Source organism: Glycine max, chromosome 6, assembly GCF_000004515.6.
Source record: "Glycine max cultivar Williams 82 chromosome 6, Glycine_max_v4.0, whole genome shotgun sequence".
NCBI classification, from domain to species: domain Eukaryota; kingdom Viridiplantae; phylum Streptophyta; class Magnoliopsida; order Fabales; family Fabaceae; genus Glycine; species Glycine max.
In genome coordinates this window covers 23,871,173-23,897,365 of record NC_038242.2, presented here as the reverse complement: position 1 = coordinate 23,897,365, position 26,193 = coordinate 23,871,173, and the positions used below count along the sequence as shown (strand labels likewise).

At 31.5% G+C, this 26,193-nt stretch overlaps 1 protein-coding gene and 1 non-coding gene across 2 annotated transcripts; both read left to right on the top strand.

The window, feature by feature from the left end:
- Window positions 1-228: 228 nt before the first annotated feature.
- Window positions 229-335, top strand: LOC113001988 (small nucleolar RNA R71). Its single transcript, XR_003267519.1, has one exon. It is a non-coding gene; the product is annotated as a small nucleolar RNA R71 (small nucleolar RNA).
- An 11,281-nt stretch (window positions 336-11,616) lies between these two features.
- Window positions 11,617-21,576, top strand: LOC100794308 (UDP-N-acetylglucosamine transporter UGNT1). The gene is made up of 10 exons (XM_003525860.5): window positions 11,617-11,875; window positions 17,824-17,900; window positions 18,016-18,177; window positions 18,271-18,404; window positions 19,343-19,473; window positions 19,566-19,610; window positions 19,713-19,810; window positions 20,332-20,439; window positions 21,104-21,160; window positions 21,264-21,576. Exons 1-10 carry the CDS (start codon window positions 11,746-11,748, stop codon window positions 21,339-21,341), a joined length of 1,020 nt encoding a protein of 339 aa, XP_003525908.1. The 5' UTR covers window positions 11,617-11,745; the 3' UTR covers window positions 21,342-21,576.
- The last annotated feature ends 4,617 nt before the right edge of the window (window positions 21,577-26,193 follow it).

Below are 26,193 nucleotides of genomic sequence, written 5' to 3'. Positions count from 1 at the left end.
TTTTCAGTAAATGAAGATGAATCTGTGGCCACCTCATGGACTCCTCTAAGAACAATAGCATCATTTCTTGTACTGAATTGTTGGGAGTTGGAAGCCATCTTCTCAATCAAATTCCTAGCCTCAGCAGGGGTCATATCACCAAGAGCTCCACCACTGGCAGCATCAATCATACTCCTTTCCATGTTTCTAAGTCCCTCATAGAAATATTGAAGAAGGAGTTGCTCAGAAATCTGGTGGTGAGAACAGCTTGCACACAATTTCTTGAACCTTTCTCAGTACTCATACAAGCTTTCTCCACTAAGTTGCCTAATTCCTGAAATGTCTTTTCTAATGGTAGTGGTCCTAGATGCAGGGAAGAATTTCTCCAAGAACACCCTCTTAAGGTCATCCTAGCTGAAAATGGACCTGGGCGCAAGATAGTACAACCAATCTTTTGCCACTCCCTCCAGAGAATGAGGAAAAGCCTTTAGAAAGATATGATCTTCCTGGACATCAGGGGGCTTCACGGTGGAACAAACAATATGGAACTCCTTAAGATGCTTATGAGGATCTTCACCTACAAGACCATGAAACTTGGGCAGCAAATGTATTAGTCCAGTCTTGAGAACATATGGAACACCCTCATCAGGATATTGAATGCACAAGCTTTCATAAGTGAAATCAGGTGCAGCCATCTCCCTAAGAGTCCTCTCACGAGGTGGAGGTTGAGCCATGTTCTCAGTATGAAAATTAGTAGTTGAATGCTCAAAATCAGAATATTTAGAATCACCAGTAACAGAATACTCAGAATGCTCAAAATGCTCACAATGCTCAAAATGTATAGAATGATCAGGATGCACACTATGCCTAATTAATCTATGAAAGATTCTATCTATTTCAGGATCAAAGGGTTGTAAATCACCTGGATTGCCCCTAGTCATGCACTATATGCAGCAAATAATGTGTTCTCAGACAAGCACCAAGGGAGGGTAAAACTACAACTATAGTCAAATGATATCCAAATGAGCTGAAATTTTGTGAGCAACACCCTAAAATCATGAAAAGATAGCACAAAAAATTTCAAACAAAAATTCAAAGTCTAACTATGAAAACTACTTAAGAAAAGTTTAGAAAAATAAGACAATAATACTTGAAAAATAAAAAAAAACTTAGTATACAGCTGATTTTTCGAGTTTGGGAGACCTCAACCGGCTAAAGCGGGTTGCCACCATATGGGAGATTTTTTTCTACCCTAAATGCATATATAATAATAGTCATTCTGATACCCAGAGCAAAAGTTATGATCGTTTTAAGTTTTGCTAAAAACAAGTTCCCAAAATTTTTGTCTCTCTCAAATACTGCCACACCAAGTGCTCCTGATTTTTTTCACACAAAATATGGGTCAAAATAAACTACCACACAAAAATAACAACTCTAACTATCAAAACAAAAATCGCCAATTAAATTTCAAAATCAGTCGCTAATCATTGTGCACAGCAAAACACCAACTGAATCAGTCGCTAAACAGGGGACGTGACTGAAATGCAAAACAAAACGCCACACAAAACAAAACAACTAAACACTATTATGAACCTTTGGCCCACTGCTCCTTGGCAACGGCGCCAAATTTGATCGAGGCCGTACCCGAATCAAATAAACATTAAAAATGTAGTATCTAGGAAGTGATCCTAGGTCGTCTCCCAACAAGCAATGGTCAACCAAACATTCATAACATATAGTAATAAAACAGTAACGAATTGGGGGGTTGTTTGTTTTTGTAAATTAAACAGTAAGCAAAATTGAATTAGAAAATAATAAAATTAAAACATGTTGTTTCCCCTTGATTCACAAGCAAGTCTCTTATCCTAGGTTATGAGAATTTATCCTTTATCAGTTCAACCACTTAATCCAACCCTAAATTAAATTACTAAGTGAAATTTAAAATAAGGCTGTCATTATGTGATTAAGCAACACATACACCAATTAATCATGAATGAAACTGATCATTAAGTATGAATGTAAATTAAGCGCAGAGACAATTAATCAAGCACTAAGCATGCATGGATTAATAGCAACAAATACAGAGTAATTGGTGAAGAGGAAAAACTTATCAGAATTCAATAGTAATAATAAAACCTCAAAGAAAGTTGTGCTTGATCCTCAAGAGAAAACAACGCTGGAGACTTAGCCTTCCATTAATCAGTAGAAAACAAATTTTCAGATTGAAGCAGAAAATGAAATTGCAAATTGAAGCAGAAAACGAATTTTATTGCTACGTGAATAGTATGCATGAACAGTAAAAACTAGAATTGCAAAACCTAAAATTATTCTCCTCTCCCAACGAAAAAAACTCCTAAAACTAAAACCTTGGTGCTGTTATATAGGTTCTCAGTCCCAAAGCTTACAAATTTGTTTTAAGTTCAAGCCCATAAATAAAATAAAATCTGGACAAGATAAGATAAGATTTGATAAAATAAAATCTAGATGAAATAAAATGTAGATAAGATAAGATAAGATTGGATGAAATAATATCTAGATGAGATAAAATCTAGATAAGATAAGATTTGATAAAATAAAATTGTCTGCTCTCTTCAAGCCCAAGCCCAATTCCGGATTCAAGCCCAATTGCTTATAATTCTCCTGAAATTAAATTAAAAACACAAAATTAGTCCAGTAGGCCCAAATGATAAAACAGCATAATTAATTTGACAATTAAGGCTAATCATTAATTAAAATGGTGACAAAAAGGGTTAAGAAATAGGAGAAAATGATGACACATCACTTACCCCTGACCACATTGCAAGCCCAATAAGGCCCATGTGGATCGAGGAATGACTAATTTTGCTTTTAAGTGTGGATTCTGGAATGGAACCCGCACATGCTTGTGATTGTTGTGTGTGTGTGTGTGTGTGTGTGTGTCTATATATATATATATATATATATATATATATATATATATATATATATATATATATATATATATAACCCTGAGGTTCGCACTTGCACATTTGAGAAAAAAACTCATTTGACTAGGAGCTCGTGGAAGATGCCCAAAGATAATTGTGATAGTAGGGTACATCTGATGTTAGTCTCTCATGCAAACTCTATGGGATTCCTTTCAAATCCAAGGATAGCTTCATAATATAAATTCTTTAGTGATCAGCTTATGTCATAAAGTTTCAACGGGATCGACAAACCCTTGGCATCACTCTATGACCTTAAATCAGGAAAGTTTCACTTGGTCACATACCAAAGTGTGACAATCCATTACCATCCTTCAATGGGGCACACGATCGATCCCAAAGCCTTATGTTTCCTTGTTGTGCAGAATAAGGTTTTAAACAAAAAAAAAGAAAGGGACAAGCCCTAGGATCAATATTTCAGTTGATTGATTAAATGTCAAACGGCTCCATTGTCGTCACTCCAAAATTGTCAAGTGACTAAATCAAACAAAACATACACTTTGAGGGAGTCCCCGAAGAGATTTGAAAAAAGATAGGATGAGGTCTCATAAGTTATCACGTCTTTTAGAAAGAGACAATCAATCCATGTTTTCCACAAAAAGAAAAAAGCAAAAAAATCAAATCAAAATCAAAATCACAAAAAATAGGAAAGAATGTCATGAGCATTACACAATTTTCATGATTCAAAACCTTTTACATTTTACTGCATTTCAAGATGAAGGTTGCATGCATCTGAATCCCAAAAATCATGTTAGGTTATAAGTGCATAGATTTCTCTTTATATACCCAATTCCCAAATCCTATGTCCTATCTTTTGAGTTTAGGATGAAAGGCCCTCTCAAAGAGTCAACCTCTTGCTTTCTCATAAGGTTAAGCCCTTTGGTACTAGTACCTGTTGGCTTGTTTCGTAGGACTCAACGCCCTTTTCTTTATCTTTCATAGGACTCAAAGTCCTCACTTTTATCTTTCACAGGACTCAAAGTCCTCGCCTTTATCTTTCATAGGACTCAAAGTCCTCGCCTTTATCTTTCATAGGACTCAAAGTCCTCGCTTTTATCTTTCCCAGGACTCAAAGTCCTCACTTTTATCTTTCATAGGATTCAAAGTCCTCTCCTTTATCTTTCATAGGACTCAAAGTCCTCACTTTTATCTTTCCCAGGACTCAAAGTCCCCGCTTTTATCTTTCATAGGACTCAAAGTCCCCGCTTTTATCTTTCATAGGACTCAAAGTCCTCGCCTTTATCATTCATGGGACTCAAAGTCCTCTGTCTTTATGCTTTCATAGGACTCAAAGTCCTCTGTCATTTACATTTCAAAGACTTCAATGTCTTCAGTCATTTATGCTTTCAACGACTACAAATATCTTCATTTACATTTCAAAGACTTCAATGTCTTTTGTCTTTTACATTTACAAGACTTCAATGTCTTTTGTCTTTTACACTTTATAAGACTTCAACATCTTCTGTCTTTTATAGGACTCAATGTCCTTGTCTTTGTGCTTCTTAGGACTCAACGTCCTTTGTTTCTATGCTTTGAAATAAAAAAAAAGAACTTCAAATGTCTTCCGCTCTACAAGACTTCAATGTCCTCCATTTTATGTTTCATAAAACTTCAATGTCCTCATGTTTTTTTAGTTTCACTTCCTTGGTTTTTGCTAGTTGCCCGGTCGAATAGCAAGATCACTCAAAGGAAATTAGTGTCCTTATCTTTACTTCCCCTTTATTTCCAATAAAAGGTAAGTAAAGAGAGGCAACTGTCATACCCTAATTTCATATGGGGACTATCGTTCATTGATCTATTGATCCTTACTAGTTGACTTACAGTGTTGAATGTCAGTTACAGTGCAAAGCAAGGAACCATTCAGTGTTTCGATCAAGAATGCGAAAAATACCAAAAAAAAAGAGGGGCAAAAGGGTCTTTTCATTGAGTTCCCTGGACCCTAGCTCACCCAGGCTAGCCTCTGGCTCGCCTGGGCCCCCATATTACTTCAGGGTGAAGGAACCAGCTTACCTGGGCGAGCTGCAGCTCGCTTAGGCGAGCAAGTTACTTCAGGAGTAAGCATCAGCTCGCCTGGGCGAGCTACCATTGTCCCAAGTGCCTATTTTCCTATAAATAGGAGTGACAGGGAGGCTAAGGGGAGATTCCAAGGTTTAGTACTTGAGGGAATTGAGAGAATTAAGAGAGAAAAAAAAAGAAAGAAGAGGAAATGAAGCCGAGGCGCTGTCGAATCACAACTGTGATCAATCTCTACGTCATTCCTCGTTTGGTGTTCTTCGTATGACCATCGATTAGTTCTTATTTTTGAGGATTGAATGTGATCTATGTACCCTTAGGGGTCCCCCTTGTTGTTTTGTGCACATTCATCTTCTCCATCTATCATCGTCGATCTCTTTTCCTTTGTAAAGTTCAATCTTAACCGATCGCTAGTGTTGTAAAGTTGTCTTTAAAAAGATTGAAAGTTAATAAACAAAACCAAGATAAAACCAACTCATAACTAACTTTTTTTTATCAAATATCACTTGAGATCGTTTCAAGGTCCAACGCCTTAATGACTCTCTCTGCTTTTTTCAAAGTTTAAAACATTGTTTCAAGGTCCAACGCCTTAAATGACTTTTTGTTTGCAATTAAAATGAATCTTTAAAAAACATAAAAAATCAATTTAACACACAACTATTCAGACTTAAAGAATTACGTAGGTCTGAATTCCTCATCGTACCTAAGGATACGTAGGAGCAAGGACAACCCCCTTGTCGACCCCAAAAAAAATTAAAAAATATAAAAAGGAAAAAGTAAATAATTTTGAAGTCACGTTATGCACACTTGATTAAAGGCTACCGTCCCTTGGGATGGGTGTGAGGGGTACTAATACCTTCCCCATGCGTAAACAACTCTCGAACCCTTATTTTCAAAATTCTCAGACCTTCTTTTTGGTTTTTCTAAAATTTTCCTCTAATAAACATTGGTGGCGGCTCCACGCATTTTTTTCATGAGAAGACACTTTTTCTTTTCGCCTCGCCCTCCCGTCGAAGGGTAGGTTGCAATAATACTAAATTATCTTCAATCTGGTATATAGAGTTCTGTGTTTGGATGAACGGACGTGAAACTAAGAGATCTTAGAACAACACCGCAAGGAACTAACAAAGACATTTAGATAGGTGAGGGGAGTTTATTGTTTGTTTACAACTTTTGATACCATAGTTGGGGTCAGGGAATCCAATTATGGGAATGTATGTATGTTCCTGTGCATGCTGGTTTTCAAGAAAAACTGTGTTTTTTTACTAATGAGATGTGATATATTTGTTATTGATGATTGAAATTGTCAATGATGTTGTTGTAATAATTGAATATTTTGGGAAAAGTCTTAATTACAAAAGAGACTCTGCCCAAAATTTTATATTTGTTCTTCTATTTACTTCTTTATTAAATTTTAAATGGGCATAAGAGTTTGTTTTGAATACCATAGTTCTCCTCTTTAATTTAGAATTTTCCTTAAAATATCAGTCTCATGATATTACGGATTGTTGTTGTATGATGTTTATGTTGCTTGAAGATCTGGGGAATGTGAGTCCTAGACATGAATTTATATATACGTATGTGGAATGTGATTGCTTGTGATGTTGATGATGATGCTGAGATGAGATGATATTAATGTTGATGATAATGTTGAGATGAGATGATTTTGATGTTGATAATGATATTGAGATGAGATGATATTAATGTTGAGGTGAGATGATATTAATGTTGATGATAATGTTGAGATGAGATTATATTAATGTTGATGATAATGTTGAGATGAGATGATGTTGATGTTAATAATGATACTGAGATGAGATGATGTTGATGTTGATAATGACATTGAGATGAGATGATATTGATATTGATGATGTCATTGAGATTATGTATGTTGTGTATGTACATGGGGGGGAGCAGTGACCATGTTGGATATCCCTGGAGGCAGAAATAGAGTGTTTAAATAGTTTTAAGTATCCCTGGAGAAAGAAGGAGATGACTTAGAATCTTTAACTATCCATGGTCAGTGCATTGATGATGCTCATGTTTCATACTTCATATTGCATGGAAATTGTATAAACTTTATCTGTAAGTACTCATAGTTTTTCATGAAGAAAAATACTTGTACTTGGGGGCATGTCAACTGGTTTAGAACATCCTTGAAAATCGGGTTTATCACCATAGGGGGGCGAGTTACCTGTGCACGATAAGGTGATCTCGACACTTGCTGCCTAGTTTTCCTAAGTGAGAGTGTCATGTGGTATCACATTACATTTTAAAGTTGAGTTAGGTGCATGCATCATTCTGAGCATAATTGACTTGAATTGTTGAAAAGTTGATGACTAGTTTGTTAAGTGTATGTTGAACTAATGGATTATTGAGAATGATTGTGGTTATTGTTATTGTTTTCTTGCTAATCATTGTCATTTGGTGTTTGTGGATCTTTTATAATAAACTCATCCTTGCAATTTTTGTACCGTATGGTTGGTGCCTATGATGATCTCAAACTTTCGTTCGTGGGAGCAGATGAGCAGCAATTGGTGACTTAGAGGGGAGTCTTTTGTTGGAGTTGTAAAGTCGACATGTAACGTTGGAATTTATTTTGGGGGAGAGTTGTGTTTTGTTATCAACTCTTCCTTAGTTGGTTCCTTGACTCTTTTTTATTGGGCATGTAAGTCCCAGGTTTAGATATATGCGAAAATTGAATTATGTTTTGACATTTGAATAATGTATAGTGATTTTATATATATATATATATATATATATATATATATATATATATATATATATATATATATATATATATATTCATATGTTTGTGTGTTGTTTGATGGATGTATATCGTGAAAAATTTACCATCATTTTCATAATCAAATTAATGGAGCTTTCACTTAAAATGGAAATGTCACATTTTATAGTTAGTGATATCATAGCGACGAGGTGAGTTGTTACACAACAAACATTTCAAACCTCTTTAGATTAAGCTAGAGAAGGAAGCTTACAACCTCAAAAATCAAACGCATGGATCAAAATAAAATTTAAAAAAGTGACTGAACCACACACTTGTTGGCAAGACCATTGACAACCACTTCATTCACTACGTAAGAGAGAACCCAAAAAATATTTTCTCTGCTTCAAACTGCAAACGATTCCAACATTACCCAGAAAATAAAAATTAAACCTTTTAGGGAGTTATCAATAATTCCCAAGTTTTCTTCCTTAATCCTTTTTATTTATTTTCTTATTAGAAAACAAACGAAGAAACCATAGAAGAACAAAAAGTATGGTTTCAGAACAATAATTCCCAAGTTTTCATCCTTAATCCTTTTTATTTATTTTCTGATTAGAAAACAAACGAAGAAACTATAAAAGAACACAAAATATGGTTTCATAATAGAAATCGAGAGTTGAGAATGGAAAAGGGTAATTAATCGCAAACCTTTATTTAGAGATCGTTATAGGAGGGGAGATTGATTGAAGATGTTTCTGGAAATAAGGTGGCGAAGGGGCTTAAACTGAGCGTTGAGTTTCATTTATATTGGTGGCCTTCACTTCTTGACATTATTATATCGAAACGCTAAAATATTTGAAAAGACAAAAAAACAAACCCAGGCTAGCAAGCTTATGTGTCAACATCCTGAAAATAAAAGTAAAAAACATTAATTAAGTAAATATATGAACCAAGGAGCCAGTGCCTTAGCATATGAGATAACAATCAAAAGGGTAAAAACTTTTCAAAACTCATATTTGAAGCATAAAGCTCACCTAGACTGGACATCTTTATAAGACACAGGAAATCCCAGCGTTCACTCCCGTCATCACAGCATAAAAAAGGGTCTTCGGCTAAAGCCTACATAATAATAATAATAACAATAATTAAACAAAACTGAAAAATAATACAAACTAAGAGAGAGTAGATAGAAGACTTGTGCTTGTAAAAATGTTGAAACTTTGGGGGTAAAAATGTTGAATCTCAAGTACCCAGGAATCTGTTTTAGATTATTTTCTGGTTAAAAGTTGAAGATTGAAAGTTAAAAAGTGAAAAATAAAAGTAGACCTGCAAGTAATAGTGAAGGCACCGAGAACCCCAAAGATGGTGACTTTCTTGTGGCCGGTTGTGTTCTACCTACACAATCCAAATGCGAATCGGAAGACAAGAGAATAGAAGAACAAAGAAAGGAAGAGGCAGCCAAGCTAAAAAGCGGAAATGAGAGTGTGAAGGAGTACGAAAGAGAGCGAAGGAAATGAGGATTTTAAAAAGAATGAAAAGACAAAAATGACCTTAAATTTGAATAGTTGTCAACATATTACAATGTCCAATTTTATCTTTTCGATGACCTATTCTTTTACATAATATATATAGATATGTCATACATATTGACACGCATGGCTTGAATATAGATTTTAAATATTAATTCTTTTTATTTTATTATATAAATAGAATTTAAAGACTATCATAGTTGTATAATAATAAATAATAAGATGATATAATATTTCTTTCTTAAAATGTTCGTGCGTTAATATTATGTTCATAAAACTATTTAAATAAGAAGTTGATTATGTCACAAAAGTAACACTTTAAAATTAAATTTGTATTACCAATTTTATTCTTTGAATACGACTTTAATTTTTGTGATGTTTTATGATTATCTTTTATAAAATATTTTTCAATGAGTTTCAATTTTATTATTATAGTATTTTAAAATACAATTTTTCTTTAAAAAAATTTAGGTATGGGAATGGATACTATAATATGTTAGCCACATCCTATATATTGTCATCCGTATAAGCATATATGTGGTTATGACATGTGCTGATTGAATTTTAATTTAGTTTTAATTTAAAAATATTAGTTAAAAATGTCATTTTATATATATATAAAAAAACATTATTGTAACTAGAAACCTTGTATCTCCCGAATTCAACCAGTTAACTTATCAACTTTGAACTTTTAAGTTTTAGCTAGTTTTTCAACTCCTTTTTTTCAATTTTTAACTAAATTATTTGCTAATTTGTTCACGCACGTCCTATTACAAAAAAGATTTGGTTGATCAGTTTGTCAAATAAAATGCACATAACGTCGAGATTTATTTGGATAACACAGTATTTTTTTTTCAGTATTGATCATAGTAATTTTATAGAATCGGAAACATTAATTATTTCCTTTAAATAAACGAGATTCGCGTGACTTTTCCGGTGGAATATTTGTTCGGTAAACATGGTATTTTTTTTCTCATTGTTCTATTTGTATTTTATTTAGCAATTAATTAGTACGTACTTATATATCAATTGGTCTCAAACTAGTACTAGAGTTGAATATTTTAAATAAGATATCAGATTCACTTTTGTCTATTAAAAAATTGTGATTAAAAAGAAAGTCATATTAAAAGTAGTCCGTTAAATTTTTTTAATAAAGATGGATGATTAACAAAAAATTTCGATGAAAATTAATAATTAATAAAGATGATAAATACTGTATCATAAGGAAAATAAAAGAAAAAAATTCTACCAAAAAGTGCATAGACAGATCTAGAGGGGGCAGCCCCTCCTCCCTTGAAACTATATATATATATATATATATATATATATATATATATATATATATATATATATATATATATATAAATTAATTTTGCATTATATGAAATTAATTTTGCATGTTGTTATTATAATCATTGATGGATTCAGATAACTTGTATATAAGTGAGAGGCTGAAAAAAAATCTTTATAATTGTTTATATGTCTAACTTTCAATCAATAATATTTTTTAAAAAAATTACTATTTTACACAAAATTGAATTTTTTTTATATTAAATGATAATAACAACAAGCACATAGCTAATTTTATATAATTTTACACTAGTTATCACTTTATATACTACAATAAAAAAATAAATATAATTAATTTTATATAATTTTTACACTAATTAATCTTAATCATTATTATAATAATAACACACAAAATTAATTTTATATAGTTTTAAAGTAATTAATTTAAATAGTTTCAAGGGAGGGGGCACTTGTTCTCCGGCCTTCCTCTAGATCCGTCTCTTATTATAATAATAGTTAAAATTAATTAATGTAAAATTAGTTATATTTGTTGTTTTAGTATACTGTTTAAAGTGATAGTTAATATAAAATTGTATAAAATTAGTTGTAATGTTGTTATCATTTAATGTAAAAACTAATTTTAATTTTGTGTATAAATAATAATTTTTTAAAAATGATTATTTATTGAAAATTAGACATTTAATAAATGAAAAAAATTTCAGCCTCGAATCCGTCGGATTCACTACAAAAGAGTTAATGTAAGTAGAAGAATTAATTGAACTCAAGTTTCATATATAAAAAAGTGTTTTTTCTCTTTCTAGAGTTTCTTTTTGGGGGGTGGAGGGGGCAAAAGACATTGTTTTTTCATATATATACTATAAAGTGTTCCTATCATAAATAAAATTTGTTGTTTTCAGGTACTTCTGATTTATGTATTAAAGAAAAATAAGGAAAAACAGATGTACTTGAACAGTTACATTTATGACTCAATGTTGTCATGTTGACCAAATAAACCTTATATGACTCAATCTTGGCGATTTTGTTTTGTCACTTTCTCTTATACACAAGGTAAAAAATCAGCCAGGATCATGCTTAAAATATCACTTCTTCTTACGTCCTTTATCTCTCTCTCTCTCCTCTTTCCTTTTCTATCTATAAAATAACATTTGTCGCCTCAATTTCTCATCAGGCAACAGAAAAGAAAAAATAGATCAGTGGCGGTACGTGAAAGTTAACGCCATTAATGGAGTCTGAGAAGAATTTAAGGCTGCCACTCTCTGATGATCGCAATCAGAGGGATGAAAGACAACGAAAAGTTTCAGCCATGACAAGAAGAGGAGTCTTCGCTGCCTTATCATATATGGCCTCTTCGGGTTCGTTTTTTTCTTCTTTTTTTTTTTACTTTAATTAACTTCATAATATTTTCTTTGTTACGTACATTACTATTTAATATTTTTAGGCGTGTATTGTGTAAAACTTTCAGTTTTTTAAGTTTCTTAATTACCCATCTCGTCTGTTACGTAATTCAACCTGATGTAATTATACAACTCATCAGATAATTGCTTTTTTCTTTCTATATTGGCTGAACAAGTGTTAGATGATTTGAAAATTTTCAAATGGGCATCTGAAAATGATTAAGTTTGACAAATCATCCTGTGCAAATATCAAAAGGCTAAATGATTTTACTTTAATTGCAAATATTAATTATCAGTTTTGTTAGAATCTTAGTAAGAGAGATTTAAACCCATAATATTTTCATGATCTTTTTTTTTCTTCAACCATTATGTTAATCTTATAACTTCTTCAACAGTATAAATAATTAATTTGATAATATGTAGTTAGTGTTGGGTTACCTAGTTACTTAATCTGGCACCAAAGAAGGGAGTGAAATAATGTCAAGGAAATGGCATTTTGGTGTTCTATTGGAAAAAAAATTTAAGTCTTGAATAGTGATAAGATTAAAATAGGATAAATGAGGTCAAACCCTCACTTCAATAGTCGGTTTTGTTGGATCAGAGTCAAATTAGATTCTAAACCCATAATGTAAGATATTTATTAACCAGTGCTATAGAATGTCATACATAAATTGTTTTGATGCATCAATTTGAAAAAATCAATACTAAAAAAGTCAAACAATAATTCAAAATAGAATTAATATGAAACTAATCATGAATGGTCAAAGGTGATGCAGTAAAGCTTACGCTTTAAGTCCACCAATAAAAAAATGTTTTTATTAGTATTTAAAAAGTAAAAAATGCCTCATATAGACATTGATAAAAAAAATCATATGTTAGAAAAAAAATCCAACATATTTAAAATTTAAAAAGTAAAAAAATTCTCTTAAAATTTTCTTTAAATCTCGTTTATTATTGGGTGATCGTGCAACTATTTGATTCTAAAAGATAAAATAATTTACATGTTGATGACATAGGATAAACTTATCACCATTAGAGACTAATTTACATATATAGATGTGAACTTTTTAAGAATTAGATCAAGTTGTGGCGAATTCTAGGGTGAATCACCCAAACAAGTGTTGTATAATGAACCACTATTATTTATCATCAGATTGATCTAATTTTATCCTCTCATCCTACACCTCTCCCACTCGATACAAGCTTATTTTCGGTCTGCTCTGTTAGCCACTACACGCTGCTGTGGAGGCGATTATCGGCGACAACGTACGATGCGTTTTTTTTCTTTCCTTCTTTCTCTTCTTCCCCTCCCTCCCTAGATTTGCTTCCCCAATTGTTGCGATCTCTCATTCCTCTCGTACGTGCCACACCAAATCCGCAACGTCATCAACTTCATGAAAGCCGCACCAGATTCACGACAACAAATCCGCACCATCATCATGACTTTTGCGATTTGAACAATTGCTGCGAGAGATTCACGTCTGACGCTTCGAAATCCATGGTGCACCCGCACCAGATCCATGACGTCGTCGAGTTCGTTGGAGCCTAGAACCATGACACCATATCACGATTTGAACAACCATTGTGAGGGATAAGAACCTGACACATCGGAATCCATGGTTCACGACGCAGACGCACCAGATCTACAACATCGTTGAGTTCGTCGGAGCCTAGATCCAGTGCGCCAGATCTACTTTCATCTCAGTTCCTATTAACTAATAATGAAATTTCTCTTTATTTGTTTATCTATCTATTTTCATTGATGGAACTGTGTGTTTGTGTTGCTTATTTGATGTCATTGCGTTTTGTTGAATGGTGGTTGTGTGTGGCGAGCTAGTGGTTTGTGTGCAACGGGGTTCAAGGGAGTTTATATTTGGAGGAAAACGTTGTTGTTGGATTTGTTCAATGATGATTGATCTCGATGCGATGGTCCATGGTGATTGTCTCATAACATTTTTTGGTTTTGGAAGGAGAAAAAGATTTAAAAACATGAAAAGTTGCCATTAGAAATCATCTTCATTGGCGGGAGAAAAAAATAGACAATACTATTATAAAGAAAATACACCTTAGTACTGTGAATATCAGATTAATCTAAAAGTCATTATTAATAATTTATATATGAATCACCTATGAGATGGTCTACCGAAACAATGTCTCGAGTTATATATTAGCTCGTTGAAAATAAGCAGGTGGGTGGGGACCATTTCTCATGTGAAATGAAATATTTTAGGATTGGCATGAAGCACTCAAATATTATTACAATATAGTATATGATAAACAGTAGGGAATTTGTCTGCTTATAGGATGTGATCCATAAACTGTTATGATAATGATACGAGAAAAAAGTTAACAGTGGAATGAATGATGAAGTCCGTATCATGGTAAGGAGTGCTCCATTAAACAAAATTTACAAGTGTCAACTTCAGGAATGCACAATTGAGGCCCTAGTAATTGACATTATTGAATGGGAGTTTTTTTTTTAGTATTGAATGAGAGTTTTTTTAACATGAGATTGATATGAAATAGTTGTCGTGATAAAGTGATTATTAATTCAAATATATATAAAAAGAAAATTTATTTTTAAACATAATTTATTTTATATTTAAAATTCAATCAAAATTCAAATTTTATATTTGTTGATTAATAAATACAAATTATGACCAGTTATATCAAAATGGTTATTGGTGGATTGAATGATAGTTCATTGAGAAGTTGATTGGGATTATGATGTTATAAGGGTTTACTTCTCCCTAGGCTTCATTTTGCTTCCTTCCTTCTCCTTTTTGATGAAGTGACCCCACGAGGGTCAATTGTTGTCGCGCGTGCATAAGGGTATGTGACTGTGCCTTAGTTTTTGGCTCACAGGGACGGGTCGATCGACATGCGCGGTGCTATGGCACAGTGGCTACAAGTGTGACGTGCCTTAGTTACTCATAAAACTTATCTTAAAATCTATCAATAGTTTTTTTTAAATTATCTTTTTTTTTCCATCTATTAGATGTGAGTTATGAGTGAATTTCAATTCTATATATTTCTATCTTATTCACATTTTTCTCTCTTTTATGTTTATGTCCAACCAAATTAAAAACAATTTTATATATATATATATATGAGAGGAGATTTACTTATTTTAAAAGTAACTATTTTAGGATTATTTTTCATTTTCTTAAAATTTAATAATTAAAATGAATACTTAATCTTAATCATTATATTTTAATAAAATAAATAATGAAGATAAAATGATTATTCTTAGAATAAGTGAATCTTTATTTTCTCTATGTATAAAAGACACGAAAAACAAGAAGTGTAAACAAAAAGATAGTTGATGCAATGAAAAGAGAAAGAGAAATAATATTATAAAAGTATTATAGAAAATTGTTGTATATATAAATAATATAAGTCTTGTAAAAAAGTTATAAAAATATAAATAATAGTAGAGTTTGAAAAATGATTGTTTAAGTATCTCTTTGATGTTTACATCTTAAGAGAAATATGGAGAGAAAAAATAATTTTTTGATTTAATTGTTGATGTAATATAATAAAAAAAAAAGATAAAAAGAAATTAAAGTTTTTAATGAAGTATTTAGGATTTAAAAGTGTTCAAATATAATTATGTTTTTTGTTTTGGTAACATAGAGATAGTAGAAAGAAATTAGAGAAAAGCACTTGGGTAATCCAATGTTATAAAGTGTGTAGAGAAGATTACTTTTTTTGGTGGAGAGGATCATCCCCTAGATTTACATAAGTTTTTATTGAAAAAAATAAAGTCTTACATTAACTAATATCAAAATAAAATATATAAGTGGGGTAATACTTATTTTATGAGTTAATTTTTATAGTTGAATTAAATGAAAATCTAATTTCTAAATTTTTTTCCCCATATTTCAATTTTCCGACTAGATTGTGGTTTTCTTAGAGTTTGAGGTTGATTCCTTTGTCAATGTTCTGTCATGAGGTTTTTTCAAAGCTTATCATTAATATGGTGGAAAGTATTTTGGCGGGTGCGAACATGATATAGTACTGTGACAGCCCCTGTGGCTTTTACTACTTTGGCTGGTTGTCGATATCTTTGAAGGCAAACAAAGATAAATTACCAAATTATGAGTCAAGCAAAATTCTAACAATTCTTCATCAGTCTTTTAATTTTAAAAATAACTAAAATAAATTACTTTCTTGTAAAATTAAGAACTAGTTGAGAATTCTTCATCCCTTTCAACTTTTTTGTTTGGACATGATCTCACTGCTTTGTTTCTCACCACGTGTATAATGTGTGCTATTCTAGTTCAGAAATTGGGATTCGTACTCTATAGTAATTTTTCTGTGGAATAAATTGTTTGGGATTTTTTTTTTTTGAAGAATATGCTATTCTATCAGTTTCTCCTTGTTAGTTGTTGAGCATGGCTTCTTTCATAAAGAAGATAAGATCTTGAAAGAGTACTATGTGTTGGTTGTTAAGTGACCCAATCACAGGTTCAAGGTGATTTCTTTGTTGTCTTCTTGTGAGAAAAGTCTTTTTCCTCTTTGTATATTCTTTTCTTCCATGTTTTTTTATCTTTCTTTGAAAGAAAGAAATATGCGTAATACAGGGTTTTTTTTTTTTTTGTTTATGTGTGTACGCATACAAAATTAAAATTTACCTCTCATCTAAAGAACTCGGTATCTCCAGGTAAAAACTTCTAGTTCGGTCATTAATCATACAAATATTTCAGGACAAGTATAAACTGAGAAAGCACAGATCAAAAACATTCTTTAAGTTTAAGACTCTAAACACATAGGAATCATTTTCTAAAATTCTACCTTTAATTGAAACTTATGCTGGCTAAAATTAAGCCGAATTAACAAATAAAAATAAGTCTAAACTAAAAATACAAAAGACTTTGTAAACTTGGTAGTAATTAATACACGTGTAAAACACTGTAGGATAGAGAACACAACTAAATGAGATACAAATGTGAAATTGATGAGATACAAATGTGAAATTGACGAGACCCTTATAATTGATCAAAGGCAAGTAAAACAAAACTTGAGGTGAATAGACTATAAATATTGGCCAAAAACACAGCAATCCACATAGGTGTCTATTTGAAATTAAATAGAACATGTTATTTAGAGCTAAACAGGATCAAGAACATAACCATTGAAACTGGAAACGACCAAACAGAGATATTAGAAATGAACTAAGCCTAATTCACTCCTAAAAACTAGCTTAAAGAAAGAAGTTTGTCCAATTCATATTAAAGTATTTTGACCATATTCCTAACTAATGTGGTATTCTTAGCTAGTATTGCTCTTCCTAATCTTTTACTGAAGCTTGATTACAACTTTTATTGCAGAAAGATTATATACTTTGAAAAGTTATAACTTTTATGTTGATAAAGTTGTCCATCGATCTCCAGGATGGCATTTTGCCCTCTGTCTGGTCTCTTATTTCTTTATGTGTTGCAATTGCAAATTTATAAAAGAACTGATATTTTTTGTTTGTTATTTTCAATATGGGCTTAAACATGTTTCTAGTTCATGTAATATACTCATTTTATACTTTTGGTCCCCATGAATTTTTTTATGGTTTTGGTCTCTGTAAAATTTTATTTTATGGTTTTAGTTCCTATCACTTTTCACTCGTGGATGTCAGCAATCTATTGGAAATAGACTTGGCATAGGACCTAAAATAAATATATTCTAATTTAAGAAGGATCAATATCAAAAGTTTGTAATTTTATAGGGAATAAAAACATAAAATAAACATATTATAAGGAATAAAATCATAAAAATAATTTTAAAAAACTAAAAGCATAAAACAAGTATATTATAGGGATTAAAAACATTTAAACCTTTCAATATGTTCCTGGTTGAAATTTTGTTGTATAGATATTAATGGGACATTGTAATGATTGATTGTTCTACAGTTCTCTTGGTCATGTTCAACAAAGCAGCCCTCTCCTCTTACAATTTCCCATTTGCAAATGTCATCACACTTGCTCAGGTAGTTCTTTTTTCAAGATGATTTTTTACTATCTCCTAGAGCTAATGCTTAAAATTAATATTTTTCTCAAAAGTTGCTTATCATGCTGAAAAGTTATGTTTCATGTTGGTTTCAGATGGTGTTTGCATTTATTATTCTCTACGTGTTGAGATCCTTGAAGATAATTTCTTTCACAGCTGGTGAATCGCTGAGCAGTTCTAAGAATACAATAATATTTGTGTCCTATAGGACATTAGCCCAGACACTTCCTCTTGCTTTAACTTATTTGCTTTTTATGGTAAGTACTTGTAAGTTGTAAGCATTTTGAGCCTTTTTTCCTTGACAATAGAAGGACATGAGTTTTCTACAACCATTTTCTATTTGATGATAGGTAGTGACCATGGAAGCAGTGCGCGGTATAAACATTCCCATGTACACCACCCTCAGGCGAACTGTTGTCGCCTTCACAATGGTTATGGAGTATTTTCTGTCAGGGCAGACACATTCAAGATTTGTTGTTGGAAGGTATGCATGCGACTCTCACTATTCTTATCCAGTGCTTAAACTTGGATCATTTACGATAATTATTCGAACCCAGGAGAATGGCATTCTGTTTTATTTGTTCTGGACATGTTACTATATCTAAGAGGTGGTGGAAAATTATACATCGATAAAATCTAATGGTTAGGGATGAAGGTAAGAAACTGTTTTTCCCTTAGCCACGTTGCTTTAAACAGTCCTCTAGAAAGTGAGCAGTAATCCTCTCAAGGTTAATAAAAGATTTATATTGTCAATAGGTTCATGGGAATTGTTGGAGTCTAAGTGTGGAGTGAGAGGAAAATTGTCGTTTACTGTGAGATGAAGTTTCATATCGAGTAAAAATGAAAAGTTGAACAGAGAGAAGACCTATAAACATGAGCGTTAAGGTTTTGAGTTAAGGTGTAATATCATATTCACTTGTATGATTACCTATGACTCATTAGTGTAAATCTTCCTGGTATTTATCCCTCAATATTTTATAATTTTCCATCAAGAGGAACCAAAATAACAATTACAAAATTTTGATGCAGTTTCTTCCGAAGGAGTTGCACCTAAATTTTATCCAAATATTTAAGAGATGGACCAAAAGTGAACTTTGATATGCATAATACAAGTAATGTACATTATTTTTTCAAAATATAATTAGAGTCTACATATATAATTCTTCTCCCTGCTATTTTATACATATTATATCAATTAATTGATTAATTTGATGATGGAGATGAGGGCTATATGCATAACAAGAACATGATATATTTGAGCAAATAGGTCGTGTCATGCCTTTAACTCTTTTCCTACATTCATTTTTTGAGCCATTTTTTATTGATCAACGTTAGTTGTTAGTTTTTGTTACTTTTTGAGCTAGATATGTTAGTTTTAGAGCGATTATGTTTCTTTGCCTAACGGACTAAATGATTCATCAGTGTTGGGATAATCATAGCCGGTGCTTTTGTTGCTGGAGCTCGTGACTTGGCATTTGATGCTTTTTCCTATTCAGTTGTATTTGTAGAAAACATGTGTAAGGCAGTATACCTGGCTTCTGTTTCTCGTGTTGGTAAGATTTCATCATTTCCTTGTTCTGTCTCATTCTTTTGATTACTTTAGGCATTCTTCATTGAATATTGGCACATTTACAACTTTTCTTAGGTAAATCCAGCGGCCTCAATATTTTTGGTATTGTATGGTGCAATGGTAAGATTTAGTGATCTTGAAGTTCTGTTTAATTTCCAATTAATGTCATCTGATCATAGCATATTAATTGTACTCTTCTTAACTCTTTAATTTTCTATTTAGTGGTGATTTGTGGACCAATCTTGTTTCTCTGGTCCTTACTCAGAGGAGATCTCCAAGCAACACTAAACTTTCCATACTTCTTTTCCCGTGGATTTCAGGTGCTTCTAATTTGTTTTCTAAACTTCATGCACAAATTGAATTCTGATACTTCCATAAAAAACTTGGCATGACATATCATTTTGTGGTTAGTGTTTTGAACAAGTAGTGTAATCAGTTTCATAAAAATTATTTTCTAATCTGTTTGTTTTTAGAGATATTTCTCATCTGATAGAAGTAGAATATCATAACATATTTTAAATTTTTCCATCTAAAATTGTACTCATACCATAATATTTCTGGTAAGTTTATGCTGTAAATGCTTATGATAGTGCACATAATATATTAAGCTGTGGTGCATCTCCCAATATTAAAAATTTCATCAATATCTTATTGAGTGTAACTTGAATGCCCTGATGTATTTTCTGATTATCCACTATTCATCAGGTTTTCAATTTATTAGAACTGTAGCATATGCTTGTGTCATGCATTTCTTGATTATATAACGTCATTGTCATTATTATATCTGTCAATTGATAATTTAGAGGCATTATATGATTTGCTCCATTGGAATCTTGGGCAGGTTGTGATGCTTCTTTCCTGCGCTTTTACTTTCTTTATAAACTACATCGTAGTTTTGAATACAACTATCAACTCGGCACTTACACAGGCAATCTGTGGTAACTTAAAGGTTAGTAATGTCTTTACCCATTTTTCCATTCCTGAATTATCAAAATTACCTAAAGATTTTGCTGACAAAACCAATCGTTAGTTCACAAGTGAAAACCATTTTGTTCTCCTTGCATAGTGATGTACGATACTCTTATGTGTACTATCTGAATTCAATTATAAGTAAAAACAAAATGTTATATATGATAAACTTAAATACAAACAAAACAAAATTATTTTATTTTATTTAATTATGTTATTCCTAAAACATTTTTTATTTAATACCAATTCTATATGTAATGAATTTTCTTTTTATCAATGATATTGAATTCTAATAAAAGGTATTTAAAAAATTGAAGTTAGTAAGATTAAAAAATGTTAACTTATTTTTAAATTTTTTTATCCACAAATATTACTAATTAGTATATCATGTTAGAATTGCTTATCACTCTAATCCTTATGCACCTTCTCCAACTATAAGATTATTACTCTAATCCTTATTAAATGATTTTCTTAATTAATGTTAAATTAATTATTTTTTCTTATATTTAACTGTGGAAGGAGAATTAATATTGTTAATCTGTGAAAAATAAAATTTGTCGCTTCTCAAGATTCCTAACAATACTTTCCTTAAAAAAAAGATTCCTAACTATTATACTGTTTCCTAATCTGTACGTTTGGTCCAGGATGTTTTCACAAGTGGTATTGGTTGGTTATTATTCGGAGGACTTCCATATGACTTGGTAAGACAAATAATTCCTTTGGAATCTTGAATTTCTTGATGGGTGTAGCATTTATTTTCACTATTTTTCATTAAACTTCTTTGTCTTATGTTTTTGTTCACAGTTCAATATTCTTGGTCAAGTACTTGGCTTCCTTGGGTCCTGTTTGTATGCTTATTGTAAACTGATGCAAGCAGTATGAGGATGACCTTTCAGGTGGGTGTTTAGGAACATCAAAACACCAAACAAGCATCGTATAGTGTCCCTACAAATTTTTTAGGGTTTACAAATTAAGTCAACAGAAAAAGGTCAAATATCAAATTATCTTTATCAAAATTTACAGTATAAAAAATGTTTTTGTCTGCCCAAGTGTAACTTAGGGAATGACAATAGAAATGAATTCCTGAAAATATTTAATATAAAAGCGTTTAATTTAACTTTTATAATTCTGGTCAACTAGTAATATAGTATGTGCTAGGCTACACATTGATATTTGATAAGAGCCCAAAAAATCACGTGAAATCAAGTAAATAACGCAGAAATTAGTAACTTGTTCTGCCTTGACGTAGTTCCTATATAGTTTTGGCAAGACCAAATATGCTCTAATGATTTAAATTCTCTAAAAAAAATTAATGATTTAACTTCGAACAATTAGATATAAGTCTTCTTGAGAATTAAACTAGTAATGACATTCGATATGTTTATCTTTGCTTGCAAAATGGTGCCTTGAGATGTTTTTGGAAGTTTGAGAATTCACACTATTTTTTATTAAAAATTATAAATTGCCCAATACACGTAATCTAGATATTGCGAAGACCTTTTTTCGTAGTCAACTATTCTTCGGTTTGAAGGATAGAAATAGTGGTGCGAGAAAAGGAAGGTTATGCTCTTAGTTAAGTTAGTTTAGGCTTTTTTGGTCCATATGGTTGACATTTTTTTAATCTTATAATTGAAGAAGGATTGGTGATTTATAGTTGATGTCAATGCTAGTAATAAAATGTTACTACTAGTAAAAAATATGAGAGAATTAAATATTTTTTTATAAATAAAAGTTGGAAGTTTTTGTAAATTTTTTATTTTTAATTTCAAATGTAAATTTCAAAGCAAAATATATACGATTAAAATGAGACTGAATTGATATTTAACCTATTTTTGAAACATTTAAACTCAATTTTTAAAATAAAAAGACATTTTGATATCTAGTTGAAAAATAACTCATTCAACTCTTTCTCAAAAGACTAATGTTTTTAAAATTGAATTGGTCATTAAACCGATTAAAGCACTAGTTCAAGGTATAATAGTTAAGTCGTGGTTGGACCATAGTTGAACCAGTATTAATAAAATAACATTTAAATCTTTTAATAAAATTAATTAAGTAATATTACAAAATATATATTGAATTGTTATTTATATACTTTTCTTGACAATCCTTAATACATTGTTTTATTTTATTTTTAAAAAAAGAATAAGTTGTGTAAATAATTACTTATCAATTCCTTTTATGAGTAAATGTTCATTTTGGTCTTTAAAAGTGTGTGATAATAATAAATTAGTTCCTGAAAGATAAAAAAAATTCAAATTTAGTCTTTCAAATCTAAAAAAAAATATGACGAATTGATCATATTGTTAACTCATTCCCGTTAACCTTCATGTACATGTCTATGTAGCACTTTTAGTGATGTCGTGCCAGCTGAAGGTTATCAGGTGATTGTTACATGTGTAAAAATTAAAAATATATATCTAGAATTAATATAGAATAATTTAAATTTAAAATAATAATTATTTTTATAAAACTAATTATATGATATCAAACCTTAATAAAAAGTAAATTAGGTGATCACAGGCAATAGACGTAGGTGTGATTAGTAAGGTGCAACATCCTCGAGCCTTTCATCATTTGTGCTTTCTTTTTCATTACTTCTATCAAAATTTTAATAGGAGTTCTTCTAAATAAAACATGTAAAACAAATGGTTAAAAACATTTTGAAGAACTCCTATTAAAATTTTAGGGTGTGTTTGGATTTCAATGGGAGGATCCAAAAGTATGTTTGAGAGGAAAATGAGTTTTGGATCATGTGTGGTTGCTTCCCAAAAATATATTTGAGAGTAAATTTTTGCTTGTAAACTCAACTTCAGAGAAGCAACATTTGGGATACTTTTGCAAACTTTAATCTAAACGTGCACTTAGAATATTGCATGGTTCCAAAGCACTCTCCATTGAGTCTACCCTTCTTCCTCTCATGTTGCAAAGCCAAGTGCTCCTCCATTTTTGTCATCTTTGGCCCACAAATGCTACCAAGAGATGCTACTTACAACCACCATCACAATTTGCATCACTATAAGTCTATCAAGGTTCCTCTATTGCTGCATTAACACTACTAGAAAATAGGTTTTTAACATCGGTTATTAAGGACTTTCAACATCAGTTATTAACCGATGTTGAAACTACCGACATTAAAAGTATGAACGTTAACATCAGTTTCCAAAAACCAATATTAAACTAAACTATGCAACATCGATTTTCTAAAAAATCAATGAAAATCAATGTCGTATAGTAAGAAATAACAAAAAAAGTAAAATATGTACAAAACAACATTAGTTTCTATAATAACCGATGTTGTCAATCAAAAACATCAATTTTTAGTAAAATTGATGTTGTCATTGACTGATAACATCGATTTTTACCGATGTTGCTTTTAAGAGACAGCATCGGTTTTTTTTAAAACTGATGTTGTTAGTCAATAACAACATCGATTTTTTGGTAAAATCAATGTTGGTATGCAGCTAAAAATCGATGTTGTTTTTTGGAATTTTTTTTAATATCCTGACTATTTTTTTTAATTATCCCAAATTAACTTGTAAATTGAAAAACAGAACCAGACCAAACAATTTTCATAGAGTTTTGTATCATGCAATTCAAATTTTGTCCATAAAAATTGAATATTTACTATGAATTAAAAGAAATATTTAAAGTAATGAAAGTTAATACATAAAATTAAATCATTTATAACCTAATCTAAATTAATATAACTCTACAATTTTAAAATTACTTAAATACCGAGTGTTTCATTTTTAACTTTTAGATAATATCTTGCCCACTAAATGCGAATTATCTTCATTCTCTCTAGTTCCAATGGTCTTGGATCAGTAAAATATTACATGATATAATAAAACATAAGTTAATAAGTATAAATAATAACAATTATAACAAATTCAATTAGTTTTGAAGTGAACAATTATCGTTTCCCCGTTATCCTTGAAACCTCCTAGGACTATTGTTGGCATTCAATGCATTACATAGTACTCGCACTCAGTGCTTCCTTTTGGCTTATTACACTAAATTGAATAGGATATTTAGATATTCAAAGTTAACAAAAAATTACTGTACAAAGTAATAAAATTTAATTTTTAAGGCATCAAACATTGTTTAAATGACTTACTTTAACTATAATTTGTGTAGCAGCAGCCTTGGATTAACTTTGTTGGCTGTCGTTGAATTCCTTCAAAGCACTGATTAAGAGAAACAACCATGCATATTGTACAATTAAAATATTGATGTCAACTATTATCTATAAAGTAAATGTATTACAAAATACAATTGACCTGTTAATAATTCCTTTCAAGTAGTCGTCGGGCCTATTGTGCAAGGAACAAAATCAGATGACAACATTGTTCTTAGGACATATAACGGCCAATTGCCAATATGCACTGCATTGGAGACATTCAAATTGCAATTGTCCAAATTTTTGTATGGATTGTGGCTTGAGGAATCCATACATAGAGGCATTCCCCGCTTGCATACTTGTCTCAGTTATATGCTTAATTTTGTTAAAATAAAGTAAATTATGTATGAATTTAAAACAATTAGTTAGCTAATATAGAATAATATAAAATGACTTACAGAATCCACAATTGTATAACAGAGATGCTCAGACATTGACCACCGTGTGCTATTTCAGAAAGATCTTCATGTTTTATGTACAAGGGGAAATTATCATTATACACCCCAAACACGGTAACATCCCACAACACCTACAATGACTTGAGGAAAAGCTTCGAGATGGTCAATGTCATAATGTATAAGGGATCGACATCAAGATCCAACCTATCTATAGGTTTTGTCGGTCCCTCAATTCCCTGTCTATCCTACACAGGTAATAAACATAAGTGAAAGAGAATGAAAACTTTATTTGTAACAAATATTTTTTAATAATTCTTAAAAACAACAAAATGAAATATCTATTCTGAAAAAGGCTTTACAAGATATGTCGGCCAAGCAAGGAAGGTGTTAAGTGCCTACCCCATTAGATGGGTCCTGCCCCGAGGGGTCGACACAACTTTCCTTTTTGTTGACACAAGCAAAAAAAGGACCAACCTCAGCCTCAAGAGGCAGTGCGAGTCCCTATGATTGCATTTGCAACTGCATCTGGCTTAAGGATAATATTAGTTGTCGAGTCACTTTTTTGTGATAGACTCCTCTAACAGGTCCCTATTTTTTTATGTCAGCTGCTCTAGGTCTTTAGGAGCCATGGATGAAGATGTTTAGGAGCTCCTTGAAGCCGGTCCAAAGTATTGTTTGATCGTGACACCGGCTCCAACAACACGGACACGACCAGGGTGCTCTGGTCGCCCAATGGTAGCAGTCAGTAATATCTTGATGTCCATGGAAGACAAAGCTTCCCTGTGAGGCCTGCTCTTCAAGGGAATCCTGTAGTCAATAGATGAAACAAATTTGATTTATTGATCCAACAATTATTATAAAAAATGACTACAGACAAATAAGAGTCACTTACAATCCTATCTGCAATTTTCTTTGCTTCCTGAGACGTCATTTGAACAGATTTTTTTGTGCGAGCCATATTCCACTTCACGTGTCGTCTAATGGGAGATGGAGGATCAATGATTGTGTTGGTGCTCTTGGATTGAGCTACTTCCTCCAATCGTTTCTTTTTCTTGTCCTTTATCAACTTTTTTTCTGGAAAATCATAACCCCCACGAGACAACACGTATGTGGTAGTGTTTTCTTTTTGAATGGCCTGCGCCTTCTTTCGAAC

Excerpts from the sequence above, each read along its gene's own strand:
- LOC100794308 (XM_003525860.5), top strand. The coding sequence starts at position 11,746 with ATGGAGTCTGAGAAGAATTTAAGGCTGCCACTCTCTGATGATCGCAAT. Across the intron at positions 18,178-18,270 it reads TAACTTATTTGCTTTTTATG|GTAGTGACCATGGAAGCAGT; the intron begins GTAAGTACTTGT and ends ATTTGATGATAG. Across the intron at positions 21,161-21,263 it reads GAGGACTTCCATATGACTTG|TTCAATATTCTTGGTCAAGT; the intron begins GTAAGACAAATA and ends TTTTGTTCACAG.